The sequence below is a fragment of the Ciconia boyciana genome, chromosome 16 (assembly GCF_034638445.1).
Source record: "Ciconia boyciana chromosome 16, ASM3463844v1, whole genome shotgun sequence".
NCBI classification, from domain to species: domain Eukaryota; kingdom Metazoa; phylum Chordata; class Aves; order Ciconiiformes; family Ciconiidae; genus Ciconia; species Ciconia boyciana.
In genome coordinates, this window is record NC_132949.1 from 14,708,294 (window position 1) to 14,726,338 (window position 18,045).

General features: G+C 67.4%; 3 protein-coding genes across 3 annotated transcripts; all 3 read left to right on the forward strand.

Moving 5' to 3' along the window:
* Window positions 1-30: 30 nt before the first annotated feature.
* On the forward strand, window positions 31-9,847 carry SLC3A2 (solute carrier family 3 member 2). The gene is made up of 10 exons (XM_072881538.1): window positions 31-390; window positions 2,571-3,009; window positions 3,954-4,127; window positions 4,714-4,814; window positions 5,588-5,656; window positions 6,161-6,222; window positions 6,369-6,613; window positions 7,923-8,230; window positions 8,709-8,768; window positions 9,063-9,847. Exons 1-10 carry the CDS (start codon window positions 46-48, stop codon window positions 9,387-9,389), a joined length of 2,130 nt encoding a protein of 709 aa, XP_072737639.1. The 5' UTR covers window positions 31-45; the 3' UTR covers window positions 9,390-9,847.
* A 639-nt stretch (window positions 9,848-10,486) lies between these two features.
* Window positions 10,487-11,755, forward strand: TRMT112 (tRNA methyltransferase activator subunit 11-2). The gene is made up of 4 exons (XM_072881255.1): window positions 10,487-10,646; window positions 10,731-10,832; window positions 11,452-11,544; window positions 11,628-11,755. The coding sequence occupies exons 1-4, from the start codon at window positions 10,566-10,568 to the stop codon at window positions 11,727-11,729; spliced, it is 378 nt and encodes a 125-aa protein (XP_072737356.1). The 5' UTR covers window positions 10,487-10,565; the 3' UTR covers window positions 11,730-11,755.
* Window positions 11,756-13,821: 2,066 nt separating this feature from the next.
* On the forward strand, window positions 13,822-17,342 carry BANF1 (barrier to autointegration nuclear assembly factor 1). Its single transcript, XM_072881256.1, has 3 exons — window positions 13,822-13,959; window positions 16,446-16,576; window positions 17,158-17,342. Exons 2-3 carry the CDS (start codon window positions 16,451-16,453, stop codon window positions 17,302-17,304), a joined length of 273 nt encoding a protein of 90 aa, XP_072737357.1. The 5' UTR covers window positions 13,822-13,959; window positions 16,446-16,450; the 3' UTR covers window positions 17,305-17,342.
* The last annotated feature ends 703 nt before the right edge of the window (window positions 17,343-18,045 follow it).

The following is an 18,045-nucleotide window of genomic DNA, read 5'->3' on the forward strand; positions in this document are numbered from 1 at the left end:
GCCTGAGGATACAACAAAATGGCGGCTCGTTGGGGGTGCAACAAAATGGCGGCGGGGGGGGGTACCCCGGAGGGGACGGGGGTGACGAGGCCCCCCCAAGGCGACGGACAGGCCGGTACCCCCAGACTCGAGGTCCCCTCACGCCGGGGGGGGGCTGAGACCCCCCCAAACTCCCCCCGGAGCCCCCGTTGCCCCCCCGGGGCCCAGGGCCGGGGTCCGCCCCCCCCCCGCCTCGTGCCCTTTGATCCGCCCAGGCCAGGCGCCTCGGCGGGGCGGGGGGCGGGGTTAGGGGCGGGGTTAGGGGCGGGGTGGGGCGGGGTCGGCGCCGAGTATAAAAGGCGGCGCCCCCCGCCCCGCCCCAGTCACTCTCCTCAGCGGCGGCGGGTGAAGGTAGCGCGGGGGGGTCGGGGCTTTTAGGGTGCCCGGAGGGGCCTGGAGGACCCTTTGAGGATATTGGGGTGCCTGGGGGTCTTGGGGTGCAGGGAGGATCCCAGGGCCTTCCTCAGGGGTGGCCTGGGGGGTTCGGGAGCCCAGTGAGGATATTGGGGCGCCCAGAGGCATCTTGGGGTGCCTGTAGCATGGCAGGATTCTTGTCTAAGAATAGGGGGGTGGTGGGTGCAATATTGGGGTGCAGGGCAGATCTTAAGGTTCTCCTAAGGGTATTGGGGTGCCCGGAGGACTCAGGATCCTTGTGAGAGTATTGGGGTGCCCTGGGGTGTTTTGGGGGGGTGCTGAGATGTCCATAAGGGTATTGGGGTGCTCAGTGGGGTTTGGGGAGGATCCCAGCCCCCTGTAAGGGCATTGGGGTGCCCTGGGTGGGTCTTGGGGTGCAGGGAGGATCCCAGGGTTCTCTTGACGATATTGGGGTGCTGTGGGGGGTTCAGGGTCCCCCTAAGGATATTGGGGTGCCATGAGGGGGCTCGACCTGCAGGGTTTCTTGGGGTTCCCCTGAGGGTATTGGGGGACCCTGGGAGGGTCTTAGGGGGCAGAGAGGGTCTCGGGGCCCCCCTAAAGATATTGGGGTGCCTGGGCGTGTCTCACTGTGGCGGGAATCCCGGGACCCTCCTAAGGATATCAGGGTACCCAGGATGGTGTGGGGGGTCTTGAGACCTCCATGAGAATATTGGGGTGCCCAGGGGGCTGGGGGTGCCAGGAGAATCTCAGGGTCCTGCAAGAAATATTGGGGTGCTATGGGAGGTTTCAGGGTCCCGCCTAAGAATATTGGGGTGCGGTTGGGGGGGTTGGGGTGCAGGGAGGATTTCAAGGTTCAACAAAGAATATTGGGGGGGCTATGGGAGATCTTAAGGTTTCCTCTAAGAATATTGGGGTGCTATGGGGGGTCTCGGACTGCAGGGGGCTTTGGGGGCCCCATGAGTGTATTGGGGTGCCGGGGGTTGGGGTGCAGGGAGGGTTCAAGGTGCCTTTAAGAATATTGGGGTGCCATGAAGGGGGCTTAAACTGCAGAGCTTTTTGGGGCTCCCCTGAGGGTACTGGGGGGCCCTGGGAGGGTCTTAGGGGGCAGAGAGGGTCTCGGGGCCCCCCTAAAGATATTGGGGTGCCTGGGGGTGTCTCACTGTGGGGGGAATCCCGGGACCCTCCTAAGGATATCGGGGTACCCAGGATGGTGTGGGGGGGTCTTGAGACCTCCATGAGGATATTGGGGTGCAAGGAGAATCTCAGGGTCCTGCAAGAAATATTGGGGTGCTATGGGAGGTTTCAGGGTCCCGCCTAAGAATATTGGGGTGCGGTTGGGGAGTTGGGGTGCAGGAAGGATTTCAAGGTTCAACAAAGAATATTGGGGGCTATGGGAGATCTTAAGGTTTCCTCTAAGAATATTGGGGTGCTATGGGGGGCGTCTCGGACTGCAGGGGTTTTGGGGGCCCCATGAGTGTATTGGGGTGCCGGGGGGTTGGGGTGCAGGGAGGGTTCAAGGTGCCTTTAAGAATATTGGGGTGCCATGAAGGGGGCTTAAACTGCAGAGCTTTTTGGGGCTCCCCTGAGGGTACTGGGGGGCCCTGGGAGGGTCTTAGGGGGCAGAGAGGGTCTCGGGGCCCCTAAAGATATTGGGGTGCCTGGGGTGTCTCACTGTGGGGGAATCCCGCGATCCTCCTAAGGATATCGGGGTACCCAGGATGGTGTGGGGGTCTTGAGACCTCCATGAGGATATTGGGGTGCAAGGAGAATCTCAGGGTCCTGCAAGAAATATTGGGGTGCTATGGGAGGTTTCAGGGTCCACCTAAGAATATTGGGGTGCAGTTGGGGGTTGGGGTGCAGGGAGGATCTTAAGGTTCAACAAAGAATATTGGGGGGCTATGGGAGGTCCCAGGATTCTCTCTAAGGATATTGGGGTGCTATGGGGGGGTCTCTGACTGCAGGGGTTTTTGGGGGGCCCCATGAGGGTGTTGGGGTGCAGGGAGGGATCCCCCTAAGGATATTGGGGTGCCATGAGGGGAGCTTGAACTGCAGAGCTTCTTGGGGCTCCCCTGAGGATTTTGGGGTGCCAGGGGGGGTGCTTGGCCTGCAGGCTGACCTCTCCCCCCCCCCTCAAATCTTTTGGGGTGCCCCCCCAGAGCATGGAGGCGGACGCCGAGTCCTCGCCCCGCAGCCTGGAGCTGTCGGCGCTGGATGCCGAGAAACAACCGATGGCGGCGGCGGAGGAGGGGGGCCCTGCCCCCCCCGGGCCCGATCCTGCGCCCCCGGGCGGGGAGAAGAACGGGCTGGTGAAAATCCCCCAGGATGAAGAATTAGGGGGGGCCGAAATGTCGGGGGGCTGCAAATTTACAGGATTGGGGAAGGAAGAGCTGCTGCGAGCGGCCGGAGCCCCCCCCTGGGCGAAGGCTCGCGCCATCCTCCTCTTCCTCTTCTGGCTGGGCTGGCTGGGGATGCTGGGGGCCGCCGCCGCCATCGTGGCCCGAGCCCCCCGCTGCCGGCCCCTGCCCCCCCGCACCTGGTGGGAGTTGGGGGGGCTCTACCGGGCCCCCCCCCAGGCCTTCGCGGAGAATTTGAAAGGTGAGGGGGAGCGGGGGGGGTGATTCTGGGGGACCCCCCCGGGGTGGGGTGCCCCCAAGGGACCCAGGTGTTGGGCTGGGGACCCCCCTGATTCGCAGTGCCCCACCCCCACCAAGGGACCCAGGTTTTGGGGGGGCACTGGGAGACCCCTGTACCCCCAGATCCTGTCCCCAAGGGACACAGGCATTCAGGGTGGGGACCCCCATTAGTGCCCCCCCCAAAAGACTCAGGTGTTTGCGTGGGGACCCCTATTCTCACTGACCCTCCCAAGGGACCCAAGGTTGGGGGGGCACTGGGAGACCCCCCTGTACCCCCAGCTCTTGTCCCCAAGGGACCCAGGCATTCGGGGGGGGGGCCCCCCATTAATGCCCCCCCAAGGGACCCCAGTTTTGGGGGTGCCCCCCCCCCCCCGGGAGGGACCCAGGCGGCCCAGCCCCTCGCGCCGCCCCCGTTTCATCAGCCATGGGAAGAGCAGCAATGACTCAGCATTTGGGGGCCCTGTGGGTCTGGGGGGCCTACAGCCTGGGGGTCCCCCAAATCCCCGGGGGGTGGGAGCCCACCCCTGCCTGAGGGTTTCCCCTAGGGGGTGTTTAGGGGCTCCCCCCACCCCAGTGATGTTTTGGGGGGCCCAGGAGGGGTTTAGGTGTTCCTGGCCCTCCCAGGCCTGGGGGTGTTTTGGGGGCCCCGGCGAGGGGCTTGTGGGTCCTGGGGGGTCTGGGGGCAGCTTGGGGGGCTTTTGGGGGCTCTGGCGGTGTTGGGGTCTCCATGAACATTTTGGGGGACACTGCAAGGGAATTGGGGTACAACCCCCCTCCCCAGTGCTCTTGGGGGTCCTGGGGCAGGGGCATTTTGGAGGACCCCTGGGGCTTTTGGGGTCCTCAGGACCATTTTGGGGTATACAGGGGGGTCAGAATTGGGGTTCACTCCTCCCTCCCCCCCCCCAGGCGTGGCAGCTCGGTTGGAGCACGTGGCGGGGCTGCAGGTGCGGGGCCTGGTGCTGGGGCCGCTGCACCCCCAAACCTTGGGGGACCCCCAAAATGTTTCCCTGGAGGAGCTGGACCCGCTGCTGGGCTCCCTGCAGGACTTCGCCGACCTCCTGGACGCCGCCAAGAAGAAGGGTGAGGGGGCACCCCCAAACTGAGGGGGCACCCCCAAACTATGGGGGGGGCCTCAACATGGGGGGAGGTACCCCCGAATTGGGGTGCTGGGGGGAGCGCTTTGCTGGGGGGGGGGGGGTCGTCCATTATTGAAGGGGGAACCCCATTTTTAAGGGGGGTTTGGATAAGGGGGGCTCGTGAAGGGGAGGGAACCCCGATATTGGGGGGCAGAAAAACGGGGGCTGGTGATAAGGGGCCCTGATATTGAGGGGATGGGTGGGGAGTCCCAGTGATGGGGGGCACCCCAATATTGGAGGCAGCCCCCAATACCCAGGGGAGTAATCTTTGGGGGCTGTTCTGGTGCGCAAGAGCACCCCCATATCTGGGTGGCTGCCGCTGGGGGGGTACCCCAATGTTGGGGGGACTCTGATACCCAAGGGAGCACCCCAATACCAGTGGGACAGTTTTTGGGGGGCACCCCAGTTTTTGGGGGCCAGTCTATTCAAGGGAGCATTTCAATACTTGGGGGGTGCCCCGATACTGGGGGGACCCCAAATGTGCAGAGGGGGTTTGGGGGTGCCCTCACCCCCCCCAATGTGCCCCCCAGGGCTGCAGGTGATTCTGGATTTGACCCCCAACTCCTTGGGGGACAACCCCTGGTTCGGACCGGAGGTGGCCGGTGACCCCAACTTCCATGAGAAGGTCAAGGTGTGTGGGGTGCCCCACGGCGGGGAGGCGGCTGGGGGGCAGCCCTGGGGTGCTGAGGGGCGGTTATGGGGTGCTGAGCGAGAGTGGGGGGCAGTTATGGGGTAGTATGGGGGCAGTTGGCGAGTCAGCTGTGGGGCAGCTATGAGGTGGTGTGGGGGCTTATGGGGTGGTGTGGGAGGTTGTGGGGCAGCTATGGGGCATTGCGGAGGGCCCAGGGGCAGCTATGGGGTGGTGTGAGGTGGTTATGGGGTGCTGTGCGGGGCCATAGGGAGGATGTGGGGTAGTTATGGGGTGCTGTGGGGTGACATAGGAGGCCTATGGGGTGCTGTGGGGTGATGTAGAGGGTTATAGAGCAGCTATAGAGGGTTGTGGGGCAGCTGTGGGGTGATATAGAGACCCATAGAGTGGCTGTGGAGAGCTGTGGGGCAGCTATGGGTGTATGGGCAGTATTGGGTAGGGGCATGGGGCAGCTGTGGGGTGGTTATGGGGTGGGGGGGTCACAGGGCAGCTATGGGGAGGAGGTGGAGTAGCTATGGGGTGCTGTGGGTTGGTTGTGAGGCAGCTATGGGGTGGTGTGGGGCAGCACAGAGATCCATAGGGCAGCTGTGGGGTGTTCTGGGGTGGCCGCGGGGAGCTGTGGGGTGGCTGTGGGGAGTCATGGGGCAGCTATGGGGTGGTGTGGGGTCTCGTGGAGGAGCTATGGGGTCCATCGGCTGGCTGTGGGGCGGGGGGGCGATGTGCCGTGGGGCAGAGCACTGACACCTCCCCCCCAGCGAGCACTGAGCGTGTGGCTGGAGCGCGGCGTCGCCGGCTTCTTCCTGGACGGCATCGAGGAGCTGCAGGTGGGGCAGGGGGACTTGGGGGGCAGGAATGGGAGATCTGGGGGCTGGGGGGGGAGCTGGGGGTCAGGAATGGGGATTTGGGGGCTGGGGGGGGAACCTGGGGGGTCAGGAATGGGGATTTGGGGGGCTGGGGGGGAGCCTGGGGGTCAGGAATGGGAGATCTGGGGGCAGGAATGGGGATTTGGGGGGCTGTGGGGGGATCTGGGGGGCAGGAATGGGGATCTGGGGGCTGGGGGGACCTGGGGGGCAGGAATGGGGATCTGGGGGCTGGGAGGGACCTGGGGGGCAGGAATGGGGATCTGGGGGCTGGGAGGGACCTGGGGGGCAGGAATGGGGGTGGATTTGGGGAGCTGCGGGGGACCTGGGGGCAGGAATGGGGGACTTGGGGGCTGGGCTGTCTCTGGGGCAGGAATGGGGGGCCGGGGGTGCGAGGAGGGAATGAGGGGTGCTGTGGGGCGCTATGGGGCGGGTGCCGTGGGGTGACGCCCCCCTGCCCCCCCCCAGCCCTCGGTGGTGGCCGAATGGAGGAACCTGACGGAGCAGAACAGCCCCGAGGGTGTCCCCAGGTCAGTGCCCCCCGGGTCACCCCCGGGTCACCCCGGTCCTGTGCCCCTCTGCCTCCCCACCCTCAGTGACCCCCTGCTGCCGCCTCCCCACCCCAGGGTGCTGGGGGCCGCCCATGCCCCCCCACCCTCTCCCTCCCCCTTTGCAGGGTGCTGGTGGGGGCACCCGCCTGCGGGCCCCCGGCGCTGCTGGCACTGCTGAACTCCTCGGGGGCGGGGCTGGTGCTGGGGCCCTTCCTGGAGTCGCTGGGGCCCGACCCCCCCGCCTCCGCCCTCGTCCCCCAGCTGCTGGCCTTCCTGCACCCCCAAACCCCCCTGGCCTGGAGCGTGAGTCACCCCAAAACCCCCTGCACCCCAAAACCCCCTGGGACCCCCAAACCCCCTGGCCTGGAGTGTGAGTCACCCCAAACCCCCCGGGACCCCAAACCCCCCAGCCTGGAGTTTGAGTCACCCCCAAAGCCCCCGCACCCCAAAACCCCTTGGGACCCCCAAACCCCCTGGTCTGGAGCGTGAGTCACCCCAAAACCCCCAGGGCCCCCAACTACCCCTGGCCTGGAGTTTGAGTCACCCCAAAGCCCCCACACCCCAAAACCCCCTTGGGACCCCCAAACCCCCTGGCCTGGAGTTTGAGTCACCCCCAAACCCCTGGGAACCCCAAAACCCCCTGGCCTGGAGCAAGAGTCACCCCAAAGCCCCTGCACCCCAAACCCCCTGGTCTGGAGCGTGAGTCACCCCAAAACCCCCTGGGACCCCAAAAACCCCTGGCCTGGAGCAAGAGTCACCCCAAAGCCCCCGCACCCCAAAACCCCCTTGGGACCCCCAAACCCCCTGGTCTGGAGCGTGAGTCACCCCAAAACCCCTGCACCCCAAAACCCCTGGGACCCCCAAACCCCCTGGCCTGGAGCGTGAGTCACCCCAAAACCCCCTGGGACCCCCAAACCCCCTGGCCTGGAGCAAGAGTCACCCCAAAGCCCCCGCACCCCAAAACCCCTTGGGACCCCCAAACCCCCTGGCCTGGAGCGTGAGTCACCCCAAACCCCCGGGACCCCAAACCCCCCAGCCTGGAGTTTGAGTCACCCCCAAAGCCCCGCACCCCAAAACCCCCTGGGACCCCCAAACCCCCTGCCCTGGAGCAAGAGTCACCCCAAAGCCCCCGCACCCCAAAACCCCTTGGGACCCCCAAACCCCCTGGTCTGGAGCGTGAGTCACCCCAAAACCCCTGCACCCCAAAACCCCTGGGACCCCCAAACCCCCTGGTCTGGAGCGTGAGTCACCCCAAAACCCCCCAGGGCCCCCAACTACCCCTGGCCTGGAGTTTGAGTCACCCCCAAAGCCCCCGCACCCCAAAACCCCCTTGGGACCCCCAAACCCCCTGGCCTGGAGCGTGAGTCACCCCAAACCCCCCGGGACCCCAAACCCCCAGCCTGGAGTTTGAGTCACCCCCACCCTCCTGCACCCCAAAACCCCCTGGGAATCCCAAAACCCCCTGGCCTGGAGCGTGAGTCCCCCACACCCTCCTGCACCCCAAAACCCCCAGACCCCCCAGGACCCCAAACCCCACCCAAAATCCCCCAACCCCGCCCTGGGCCCCCCAGCTGCTGCCCTTCCTGCACCCCAATACCCCCGGGCTTGGAGCGAGAGTTGCCCCATCCCCTGCACCCCAAAACCCCCCGGGACCCCCAACACCCCTGGGACACCCCCCCCCACCGCCCATCCCCCACAACGACCCCGGGGACCCCACATTGTCGGGGGGAGAGGGGGAACCGCAGGCACCCAGGACCCTGTCACCCCAGGGGCCCCCCCCCCACCGACACTTGGGGGGGGAGGGGAGGGGTGGGGTGTGAGCCCTCGCCCCTCCCCCGCAGGTGGGGTCCCCCGGCAGCACCTGGGGGCTGAGCCCCCACACCCCCAGCGCCTGCTGCTGCTGTGGGCCCTGCCCGGCACCCCCGTGCTGAGCTACGGCGACGAGGTGGGGCTGGCCGAGCCCCCCGGGGGGCCCGCGCCCGGGCAGGTGAGGGGCGGGGGCTCTGGGGCTGGGTTGGGGGCTGGGGGGGCCGGGAGGGGGGCTGAGGGTTGGGTTGGGGGGCTGGGGAGGGGTTGAGGGTTGGGGGGCTGGGGGGATTTGGGGGGCTGGGGAGGGGGTTGAGGGTTGGGTTGGGGGCTGGGGAGGGGGTTGAGGGTTGGGGGCTGGGGGGGATTTGGGAGGGCTGAGGGGCTGGGGAGGGGGCTGAGGGTTGGGTTGGGGGCTGGGGGGGGGGGAGTTGGGGGGCTGGGGAGGGGGTTGAGGGTTGGGGGGCTGAGGGTTGGGTTGGGGGCTGGGGGGAGTTGGGGGGCTGAGGGTTGGGGGGCTGGGGGCTCCGGGGTGCTTTGGGGTGGGGCTGGGGGGGTTCTGGGGATCCGGGGGGGGGGGTTTGGGGGTGCTGTGGGGCAGGGGTCAGAGGGGGGTGAGGGGTCATGCCCTCTGACCCCTGCCCTCTGCCCCCCCTCAGCTGACCCCGATGCCCTGGCACGTCATCGAGGGGATCCAGGAGGGCGACAACAGCACCGAGGTGGGCGTGGCTTGGAGGGGGCGGGGCTTTCTCAAGGGGCGGGGCGTCTCCTTAAAGGGGCAATGATCCATTGCTGCTTCAGACGCGGGTGTTTTCTGCCGAGGGGCAGGGCGCGTTCTTAAAGGGGCAATGCCCCGGGGGCATGGCCTTAAAGGGGCTGCGGCCAGCGCATGTTCTTAAAAGGGCAATGCCAGAGGGCAGGCCCTTCAAAGGGCAACAGCTGGGGGGGTGTCTTTCAAGAGCGTGGTGTCGGGAGGTGGCAGGCCCCCCCGTTTAACTCTTCTCTCCTCGCAGGCCCTGCTGCTGGATCTGTGCCGCCGCCTGGGCGCCCTGCGGGTGCGGGAGCGGTCGCTGTCGCTGGGGGAGGTCCAGGACATTCCCGCCAGCCCAGCGGCCGCTTTCCTGCGCAGCTGGGACCAGAGCGAGCGGTTCCTGGTGGTCCTGAACCCTGGGGGTCTGTTCCTCTCTGATGTGGCCGTGCGGGACCCCCGCCTGCCCTCCCACGCCACCCTGCGCCTCCGCACCCACGGCCCTCTCCCCCCGGACCCTCACATCGACCTGGGGGCCCTCAATCTCCTGCCTTACGAGGCGCTGTTGCTCAGTTTCCCCTATACCCCATAGCACCCACCCTACCCCACAGCTTCTGTGGGGCAGCAGCAGGGGTGCCCCTCCCACCCGTGGACCCCTCCCCACCTCAGCACCCCCAGGGCAGGGTGACCCCCCCCACCCCTCCAGTACCCACAAGTGGAGGGCACCCCCAGCATCCATAGCAGAGGTACCCCCCACCAGTGGGTGACCCCCCCCCCAGCACCCCCTGTTTTTGGGGAGGGGGGGCGTCTTACCCAATTTCCCACCATTTTTGGGAATTTTGGGGTTCTCCACCCTTTTGAGCGCGTTCCCTTATTCCCATGGCACGTTGGGGGGTCCTTTCTCCCCGTCCCTTACTTTGGGGGGGGGGCGTAACACTCCATTTTGGGGGAGCCCAGCAGTATCAGGGTGGGGTGTCACCCCTCGTCCTGGGGGGGTTGGGGTGTCCTGTCTGCCCCCCCCAAATGCTGAATAAAGGAGCTGCATTTGTGCCCCCGCCTTTGTCTCCATGGGGGGGGGGCGGTACTCGGACACCTGGGTCCCCCTCTGCCCCCCGGGGTCTCAGGGGGACCTGGGATTTTGGGGGTGGAGCTGTCTGCAGGTTTGGGGGTGACCTGGGGTTTTGGGGGGGGTGTCACAGATACCTGGGAGTTGTCCAGCCCCATAGCTGACCCACACCTGGACTTGGGGGGGGGGGCTGAGGGGGACGCAGGGCTGCAAGGGGGCTCGGGGGGCGGATGGCAGCCTGCCCTACTGCTTGTATTGCCCCAAACCCCCAGATTTACCCCAAACCCCATCTTGCTGTGGGGCTGGGCTTCCTGTGGGGCAGCCGTGGGGCCGGGCCGAGCCCGCACCCCCTTAGTGCACCCCCACTTCGGAGCCCCAAAGCCTGCCCACCCCCAAAACCGCTGCACCCCACGACTGCCCCTCCCGCGGGGGTACCGATGCTGACCCCGCCCCAGCCTCAGGCCACGCCCTCTACACCCCACCCGCTCCAGTCATTGCCTCGGCAACCGCCACGCCCCCAGGGCCGCCACGCCCCCACGCTCCGCCTCCCGTTCCAGCCGTTGCCTGGGCAACTGCTTCCCCCACCACCACCACCCCGCGCCGTTACTCGCCCACCGCGCAGGCGCCCTCCCCGCCTCCTTCCCCCGGAAGTGACGCGCCGCCGGAAGCGGAAGCGGCGGCGGGAGCGGCGGCGGCAGCGGGATGAAGCTGCTGACCCACAACCTGCTCAGCTCCCACGTCCGCGGCCTCCGGCCCGGCGGCGGCTTCCCCCTGCAGATCCAGGTACGGCCCCGCCCCTCCCGGGCCGGCCCCGCCCCTGCCCCCGCTGCCCCGCCCCTCCCCCGTTACCGGCCCGTTCCCCCCCAGGCCTCGGAGGTCCGCGTGCGGCCGGTGCCGTTCAACGCCGCCTTCGTGGCGCGGCTGGTGCCGCGGCTGCGCTGGGCCGGGCTGCTGGAGGCGGCCGAGAGCGTGAGTGAGGGGCGGGGGGCTCCGGGTCTGGGGGGCCCGGGAGCGGGGGGGGCCTCCGGTTTGGGGTTAGGGGTCTGGGGAGGGGTTCCGGTTTGGGGGAGCGCGGGGGACTCCGGTTTTGGGGGGCGGGTGCGGGGAAGACGGTTTGGGAGGTCGGGGGGCTCCGGTTTTGGGGACCCGGGGGGGCGATTTGGGGCGTCCGGGGGGTGGGGTTTGGGGGCTCCGGGGGATCTGGCGAGGGGCTCCGGTTTGGGGAGGGCACGGGGAGCTCCGGTTTTGGGGAGCTCTAGTCTGGGGGCGGGGGAGGAGCTCCGGTTTAGGGGTGCCAGTGCGGAGGGGGCCTGGGGGCGGATGCGATTTGGGGGGCACAGGGGGGCTCCGGTTTCAGGGGTCCTGGATTGGGGGCTCTGGGGGTCCTGGGGTCTCTGGTTTGGGGGGCCCGGTGCGGGGGTTGTCTGTGATTTGGGGGGCTCCTGGGGTCTCCGATATGGGGAGGCACCGGGGGGGTGTCTCAGTCCGGGGGCTCCTTGCTTTGGGATGGGGTCCTAAGGGGGCAGTTTGGGGGTCCCTGCTTTCGGGGGGGGCGGGGGACATTTTGGGGTCCCCTAACCCCCCGAAGTTGGGGCACCCCTCGGAGCTGCCCCCCGAACCCGCCCCCGACTACGAGGGGGACGAGGCCTTCCTGCGGCGGGTGCACCACGTCCTGCTGGAGGTGAGAGGGGACGGGGGGGTCCCCAAAACCCCGTGGGGGGGTACTCCCGACCCCCTCCCCACGTGTGTCCTGTCCCCCCCCAGGTGGAGGTGCTGGAGGGGGTCCTGCAGTGTCCGGACTCGGGGCGCCGGTCCCCCATCTCCAGGGGGATCCCCAACATGCTGCTGAGCGAGGAGGAGGCCTGAGGGGGCGGGGTGGGGCTGGGGACCCCTGCACCCCCATTTATTGTGGGGGGCTCCCTCAAAACACGGGGGGCCCAAAGCAGGGCAGAGTTGTTATTCCCCCCCAAGGGGGGGGCGTACCCTGAATAAAGGGAGTTACCAGATGTGTACCCCCAAAATGGGGGAAGGGGCAGAAAAAGGGGTGCGGGGGGTTAAAATGGCAGCGGCTACAAAATGGAGGGGGTAAAACTGGGGTGCAGGGGGCACAAAATGGCGGGGGCAATGGGGTGGGCACAAAATGAGGGGGTGGGGGCCCCCCTGATTTCTCACAGCCCCCACACAGGTGGGTGCTCCCCGGGGGGGTGTTACAGGTTGGGGGGGGGGGGAGGCTGTTTTTGGGGGGCCCCTTTTAAAGGAGGAGGGGGTCTTGATTAAAGGGGGGGAATTTTGGGGTGCTCCTTCCTTTCTTGTAATTATTGGCCCCCGGGGCACCCCAAAAGTGTGGGGGGTCACGACCCCTGACCTCCCCGCCCCGAGCCCTGACCTGCCCTGCAGGGCCCAGCACATTCCCTTCTTCATTTGCATATGCATGAAGGGGCGGGGCCTCGCAAAGGGACTCTTTCCATGCTGGCTGGCGCTGCGGGGGCGGGGCCCACCGCGCTCGATTTGCATACGGGGCGGGGCCGCGCGGCCACCGCTCCTTAATTTGCATGAAGGGGCGGGGCCTAACCGCGGAGTATTTGCATGGTGGGCGTGACCGCTCGGACCAGGGGGTGGAGTGCAGCGGGCTCAATTTGCATACGGGGCGGGGCCGCACTGCTGGGGCTCACGTGTAGGGGGCGGGGTTGTGCCTTGTCTATTTGCATAATGGGCGGGGCCTGTCCCGCTCTGGGCGTTCGGAAGAGGCGGGGCTGCCGTCGCTCATCCATATGCATGAGGGGGTGGGGCCATCACCGCCCCCTCCCCTCACCCCGCTGTTTTCTTCCCAAAGTCTCACAGATTCGCTCGGAATTTAAGGCGGTTTAGTGCGATTTGCCTATTTTATTGCGAATTTTTGAGCCTTTGGGGCTTTTTCTGCCCCAAATCGCCCCTTTGTTTTCCCCCAAATCTCTTCTTTTTCCCCCACATCTCTCCTTTCCCCCCAAGTCCCTCTTTTTCACTCCAAAATCTCCCTGTTTTGCCCCCAAATCTCTGCTTTTTGTCCCCAAAATTCCTTCTGGTTCTCCAAACTCTGGCTTCTCCCCCCCTGGTTTCCCAACGCTTCTCCTCTTCCCGGCGCCCTGTGCTCTCACGCGGCCGTCAGTGGGTTTTCCCCCCTGAATTTAATAAAAATCCCGCTTTTTATGCCGATTTTGGGCCAACATCGCCACTTTTGGTCTCTTTGAGGATCCTCTTGGGAGAACCCGGTTGGGATGAGGGAGGCCGGGGGCTCCTCGGGGGCAGGGACGTGGCGGGGGGAAGGAGAGGACACGGAGGGGTGGGAGTGGGGAGCACGGGAGGGACCTGGGGCTGTCGTCTGGGTGTCCAGGGGGACCCAGGGACGTGGTCCGTGTGTCCGGGGGATCCCAGAGGTGTCCAAGTGTCCAGGGGAACCTCAGAGGAACCTGGAGACGCTGTCCAGGCGTCCCGGGAAGCCTGGAGCCATCGTCTGGGCATCCAGGGAAACTGAGGAAGAACCTGGGGATGTTCTCCAGGATTCCAGGAGAACCTGGGAGGAACAGGGAGACATCGTCCAGGGGGACCCAGGGGCCTCGTCCAGGATTCCGGGAGAACCCGGGGGAACCCAGAGACATCGTCTGGGTGTCCAGAGGAACCTGGGGATGTTCTCCAGGATTCCAGGAGAACCTGGAAGGAACATGGAGGCATCGTCCGGGCATCCAGGGGGACCCGGGGACACCCGGGGACACCCTCCGGGCTTCCAGGAGGAGCCAAGAGGAACCTGCAGACGGCGTCTGGGTGTCCAGAGGAGCCGGAGACCTTCTCCAGGCGCCGGGGGAACCCAGGGACATCGCCCGGGGGGGGCCTGGGGGCACCGCGGGTGTCCGGGGACCGGAGACGGGCCCCAGGCGCCCGGGCCCCCGCCGCTCTCGATGCCTCCGCCACCCGCCCAGAGCGGCCTCACGCCCTCCGCCAAGCGGCCGCTCCGTCTCCCGCCTCGATGGTTTTCGGCGGCCGGAATTGACGTCAGGGCGCAGGCGCGCGCGGCGGCAGCGGCCTGAGGCGGGAGCGGCGGTTGGAGCGGCGGGAGGGGCCGGTGAGGGGCGGGGGGGGGGCGGGGGGTCCCCGAGGGTCCCCGTGTGTCCCCCGTGTGTCCCCCGGTCCCGGTGTCCCCCCCCAGGCCGGCCCCGCCCCCGCAGGGTCCCCGTGTCCGCCCGCCGCGGGCCCCTCCCGGTCCGTCCCTGTCCCCAGAGGGTCCCCAGCTCCGCGCCGCGCTGTCCCCGTGTCCCCGAGCCGCCCCCTGTCCCCACGCTGTCCCCACCCCCTGCTGTCCCCGCGTCCCTTCACTGTCTCCATCCCCCGCCCCTGCCCCCCCGGGCCATCCCTGTGTCCCCACGCTGTCCCTGTCCCCTCCAAGCCATCCCCGTGTCCCCTGAGCGGTCCCTGTGTTCCCTCACTGTCCCCATCCCCTCACTGTCCCCATCCCCTCACTGTCCCTGTCCCCCCACACTGTCCCCATCCCCACACTGTCCCCATCCCCACACTGTCCCCATGTCCCCTCACTGTCCCTGTCCCCCCGTCACTGTCCCCATCCCCTCACTGTCCCCATCCCCACACTGTCCCCATCCCCACACTGTCCCTGTCCCCCCCTCACTGTCCCCACCCCCACACTGTCCCCATGTCCCCTCACTGTCCCTGTCCCCCCCTCACTGTCCCCATCCCCTCACTGTCCCCATCCCCTCACTGTCCCTGTCCCCCCCACACTGTCCCCATCCCCACACTGTCCCCATCCCCACACTGTCCCCATGTCCCCTCACTGTCCCTGTCCCCCGTCACTGTCCCCATCCCCTCACTGTCCCCATCCCCACACTGTCCCCATCCCCACACTGTCCCTGTCCCCCTCACTGTCCCCATCCCCACACTGTCCCCATGTCCCTCACTGTCCCTGTCCCCCCTCACTGTCCCCATCCCCTCACTGTCCCCATCCCCACACTGTCCCTGTCCCCGCCTCACTGTCCCCATCCCCACACTGTCCCCATGTCCCCTCACTGTCCCTGTCCCCCGTCACTGTCCCCATCCCCACACTGTCCCTGTCCCCCTCACTGTCCCCATCCCCACACTGTCCCCATCCCCACACTGTCCCTGTCCCCCCTCACTGTCCCCCATCCCCACACTGTCCCCATGTCCCTCACTGTCCCTGTCCCCCCTCACTGTCCCCATCCCTCACTGTCCCCATCCCCACACTGTCCCTGTCCCCGCCTCACTGTCCCCATCCCCACACTGTCCCCATGTCCCTCACTGTCCCTGTCCCCCCTCACTGTCCCCATCCCCTCACTGTCCCCATCCCCACACTGTCCCTGTCCCCCCCTCACTGTCCCCATCCCATCACTGTCCCCATCCCCACACTGTCCCTGTCCCCCGTCACTGTCCCCATCCCCACACTGTCCCCATCCCCACACTGTCCCCATCCCCACACTGTCCCCATGTCCCCTCACTGTCCCCATCCCCACACTCTCCCCATGTCCCCACACTGTCCCCATCCCCACACTGTCCCCATCCCCACACTGTCCCTGTCCCCCCCTCACTGTCCCCATCCCCACACTGTCCCTGTCCCCATCCCCTCACTGTCCCCATGTCCCTCACTGTCCCTGTCCCCCCTCACTGTCCCCATCCCCACACTGTCCCCATCCCCACACTGTCCCTGTCCCCCTCACTGTCCCCATCCCCACACTGTCCCTGTCCCCATCCCCTCACTGTCCCCATGTCCCCTCACTGTCCCTGTCCCCCCCTCACTGTCCCCATCCCCACACTGTCCCCATCCCCACACTGTCCCTGTCCCCCCTCACTGTCCCCATCCCCACACTGTCCCCATGTCCCCTCACTGTCCCTGTCCCCCTCACTGTCCCCATCCCCACACTGTCCCCATCCCCACACTGTCCCTGTCCCCCCCTCACTGTCCCCATCCCCACACTGTCCCCATGTCCCTCACTGTCCCTGTCCCCCTCACTGTCCCCATCCCTCACTGTCCCCATCCCCACACTGTCCCTGTCCCCCTCACTGTCCCCATCCCCTCACTGTCCCCATCCCCACACTGTCCCTGTCCCCCTCACTGTCCCCATCCCCTCACTGTCCCCATGTCCCCTCACTGTCCCTGTCCCCATCCCCTCACTGTCCCCATCCCCTCACTGTCCCCATGTCCCCTCACTGTCCCCATCCCCACACTCTCCCCATGTCCCCACACTGTCCCCATCCCCTCACTGTCCCTGTCCCCCCTCACTGTCCCCATCCCCACACTGTCCCCATCCCTCACTGTCCCCATCCCCACACTGTCCCTGTCCCCCCTCACTGTCCCCATCCCCTCACTGTCCCCATCCCCTCACTGTCCCCATCCCCACACTGTCCCCATGTCCCCTCACTGTCCCCATCCCCACACTGTCCCTGTCCCCATCCCCTCACTGTCCCCATCCCCTCACTGTCCCCATCCCCACACTGTCCCTGTCCCCCCCTCACTGTCCCCATCCCCACACTGTCCCCGTGTCCCCACACTGTCCCTGTGTCCCCTCACTGTCCCCGTCCCCGCAGGCGCCATGTCCTCGACGTCACAGAAGCACCGGGACTTTGTGGCGGAGCCGATGGGGGAGAAGCCGGTGGGGACCCTGGCCGGCATCGGGGACGTCCTGGGCAAGAAGCTGGAGGAGAAGGGCTTCGACAAGGTGGGGACACTTGGGGACAGCCTGCCCGGGAGTGTCCCTGACAGGGTCCCCAGGGAGGTCAGGGAGTCCCTGAGGGGATGGGAGTGTCCCCAACAATGTCCCCAGGGAGATGGGGGTGGCCCCAAGGGGGTGGGGTGGCGGTGGGGACGCGGTGGGGGACACGGGGACCCCCCTGGAGACACGGGGGTGGCACAGGGTGGGACACGGGGACACGGTGGGGGCACCGAGGTGTCCCCAGCAACACGGGGATGGCACAGGGACATCCCTGGTGGCAGAGGGTGGGACACGGGGACGTGGCGGGGGCACAGGGGTGTCCCCAGCATCGTGGGGACAATACAGAGACCCCTTGGGGACAGGAGGGTGGCATGGGGACATCCCTGGTGGCACGGGGGGGGGCTCAGGGATGCCCTTCATCACCGAGGCGGGGGGGGACGGACACACACATAACGGTGTCCTTGGAGCCGCGGGGCCGGCGCAGGCACCCCGGGGGGGGGGGGGGGGGGGGGGGACGGCGGTCGGATGGCGCAGCCAGCGGTGAGGCGTCCCCGGGGCGGGGGGTCCCATCGGTGACGCGTCCCCAGGCGTACGTGGTGCTGGGGCAGTTCCTGGTGCTGCGCAAGGACGAGGAGCTGTTCCGCGAGTGGCTGAAGGAGACGTGCGGCGCCAACGCCAAGCAGGCGCGGGACTGCGCCGGCTGCCTGCGCGAGTGGTGCGACGCCTTCCTCTGAGCCCCGCCCCCCGGCACCCCAAAACCCACCCCCCCGCCACACCGGGGCTCCCCCACGCATCTGCGGACACCCCCAAACCACCCCACCCCCCAACCTCTGGTGCTGCTCGCCCCACCCCTGCCGCTGGGGGCCGGGGAACCCCCCCCCCCCATTTTGGGGTGCCCCACCCCGAACCATCCCCGCGGGGGGAGCGGGGCCGGGGCACTGCCCGTGTCCGCACCCCCAAACCACCCAGGGGTCTGTGGGGGTCCCCAACTCCTCCCCCCCCCCGCGGCTGTGCTGACATTGCCCCCTCCCCCCGAGGAGGGGGGGGATTTCGGGGTGTTCCCCCCTCCCCCCGCGGGGGGGGGCTGTCATTGTCATTTTGGGGGTGTCGCCGTCGTCGTCCCCCCCCCTTCAAATTTGTTTGTAAAAGGGTTTTCTAAACAATAAAGGTTTTGCTGTGCTGGATCCGCTCTGCGACGGGGCGGGGGGGGCAGGGGGCAGCGGGTCCTCCAGAGCAGCCGAGCGGGGCCTCCGGGCGGCCCAGAGCGGCAGCGAGTCCTCCAGAGCAGCTGAGCGGGACCTCCCGGTAGCATAGAGAGGCAGCGAGTCCTCCAGAACAGGCGAGCGGGACCTCCCGGTAGCATAGAGAGGCAGCGAGTCCTCCAGAGCAGCCGAGCGGGACCTCCCGGTGGCGTAGAGGGGCAGCGAGTCCTCCAGAGCAGCCGAGCGGGGCCTCCCGGCGGCCCAGAGCGGCCC

Excerpts from the sequence above, each read along its gene's own strand:
- SLC3A2 (XM_072881538.1), top strand. The coding sequence starts at position 46 with ATGGCGGCGGGGGGGGGTACCCCGGAGGGGACGGGGGTGACGAGGCCC. Across the intron at positions 5,657-6,160 it reads ACGGCATCGAGGAGCTGCAG|CCCTCGGTGGTGGCCGAATG; the intron begins GTGGGGCAGGGG and ends GCCCCCCCCCAG. Across the intron at positions 8,231-8,708 it reads GGGGGCCCGCGCCCGGGCAG|CTGACCCCGATGCCCTGGCA; the intron begins GTGAGGGGCGGG and ends GCCCCCCCTCAG.
- TRMT112 (XM_072881255.1), top strand. The coding sequence starts at position 10,566 with ATGAAGCTGCTGACCCACAACCTGCTCAGCTCCCACGTCCGCGGCCTC. Across the intron at positions 10,647-10,730 it reads GCTTCCCCCTGCAGATCCAG|GCCTCGGAGGTCCGCGTGCG; the intron begins GTACGGCCCCGC and ends GTTCCCCCCCAG. Across the intron at positions 10,833-11,451 it reads TGCTGGAGGCGGCCGAGAGC|TTGGGGCACCCCTCGGAGCT; the intron begins GTGAGTGAGGGG and ends AACCCCCCGAAG.
- BANF1 (XM_072881256.1), top strand. The coding sequence starts at position 16,451 with ATGTCCTCGACGTCACAGAAGCACCGGGACTTTGTGGCGGAGCCGATG. Across the intron at positions 16,577-17,157 it reads AGGAGAAGGGCTTCGACAAG|GCGTACGTGGTGCTGGGGCA; the intron begins GTGGGGACACTT and ends ACGCGTCCCCAG.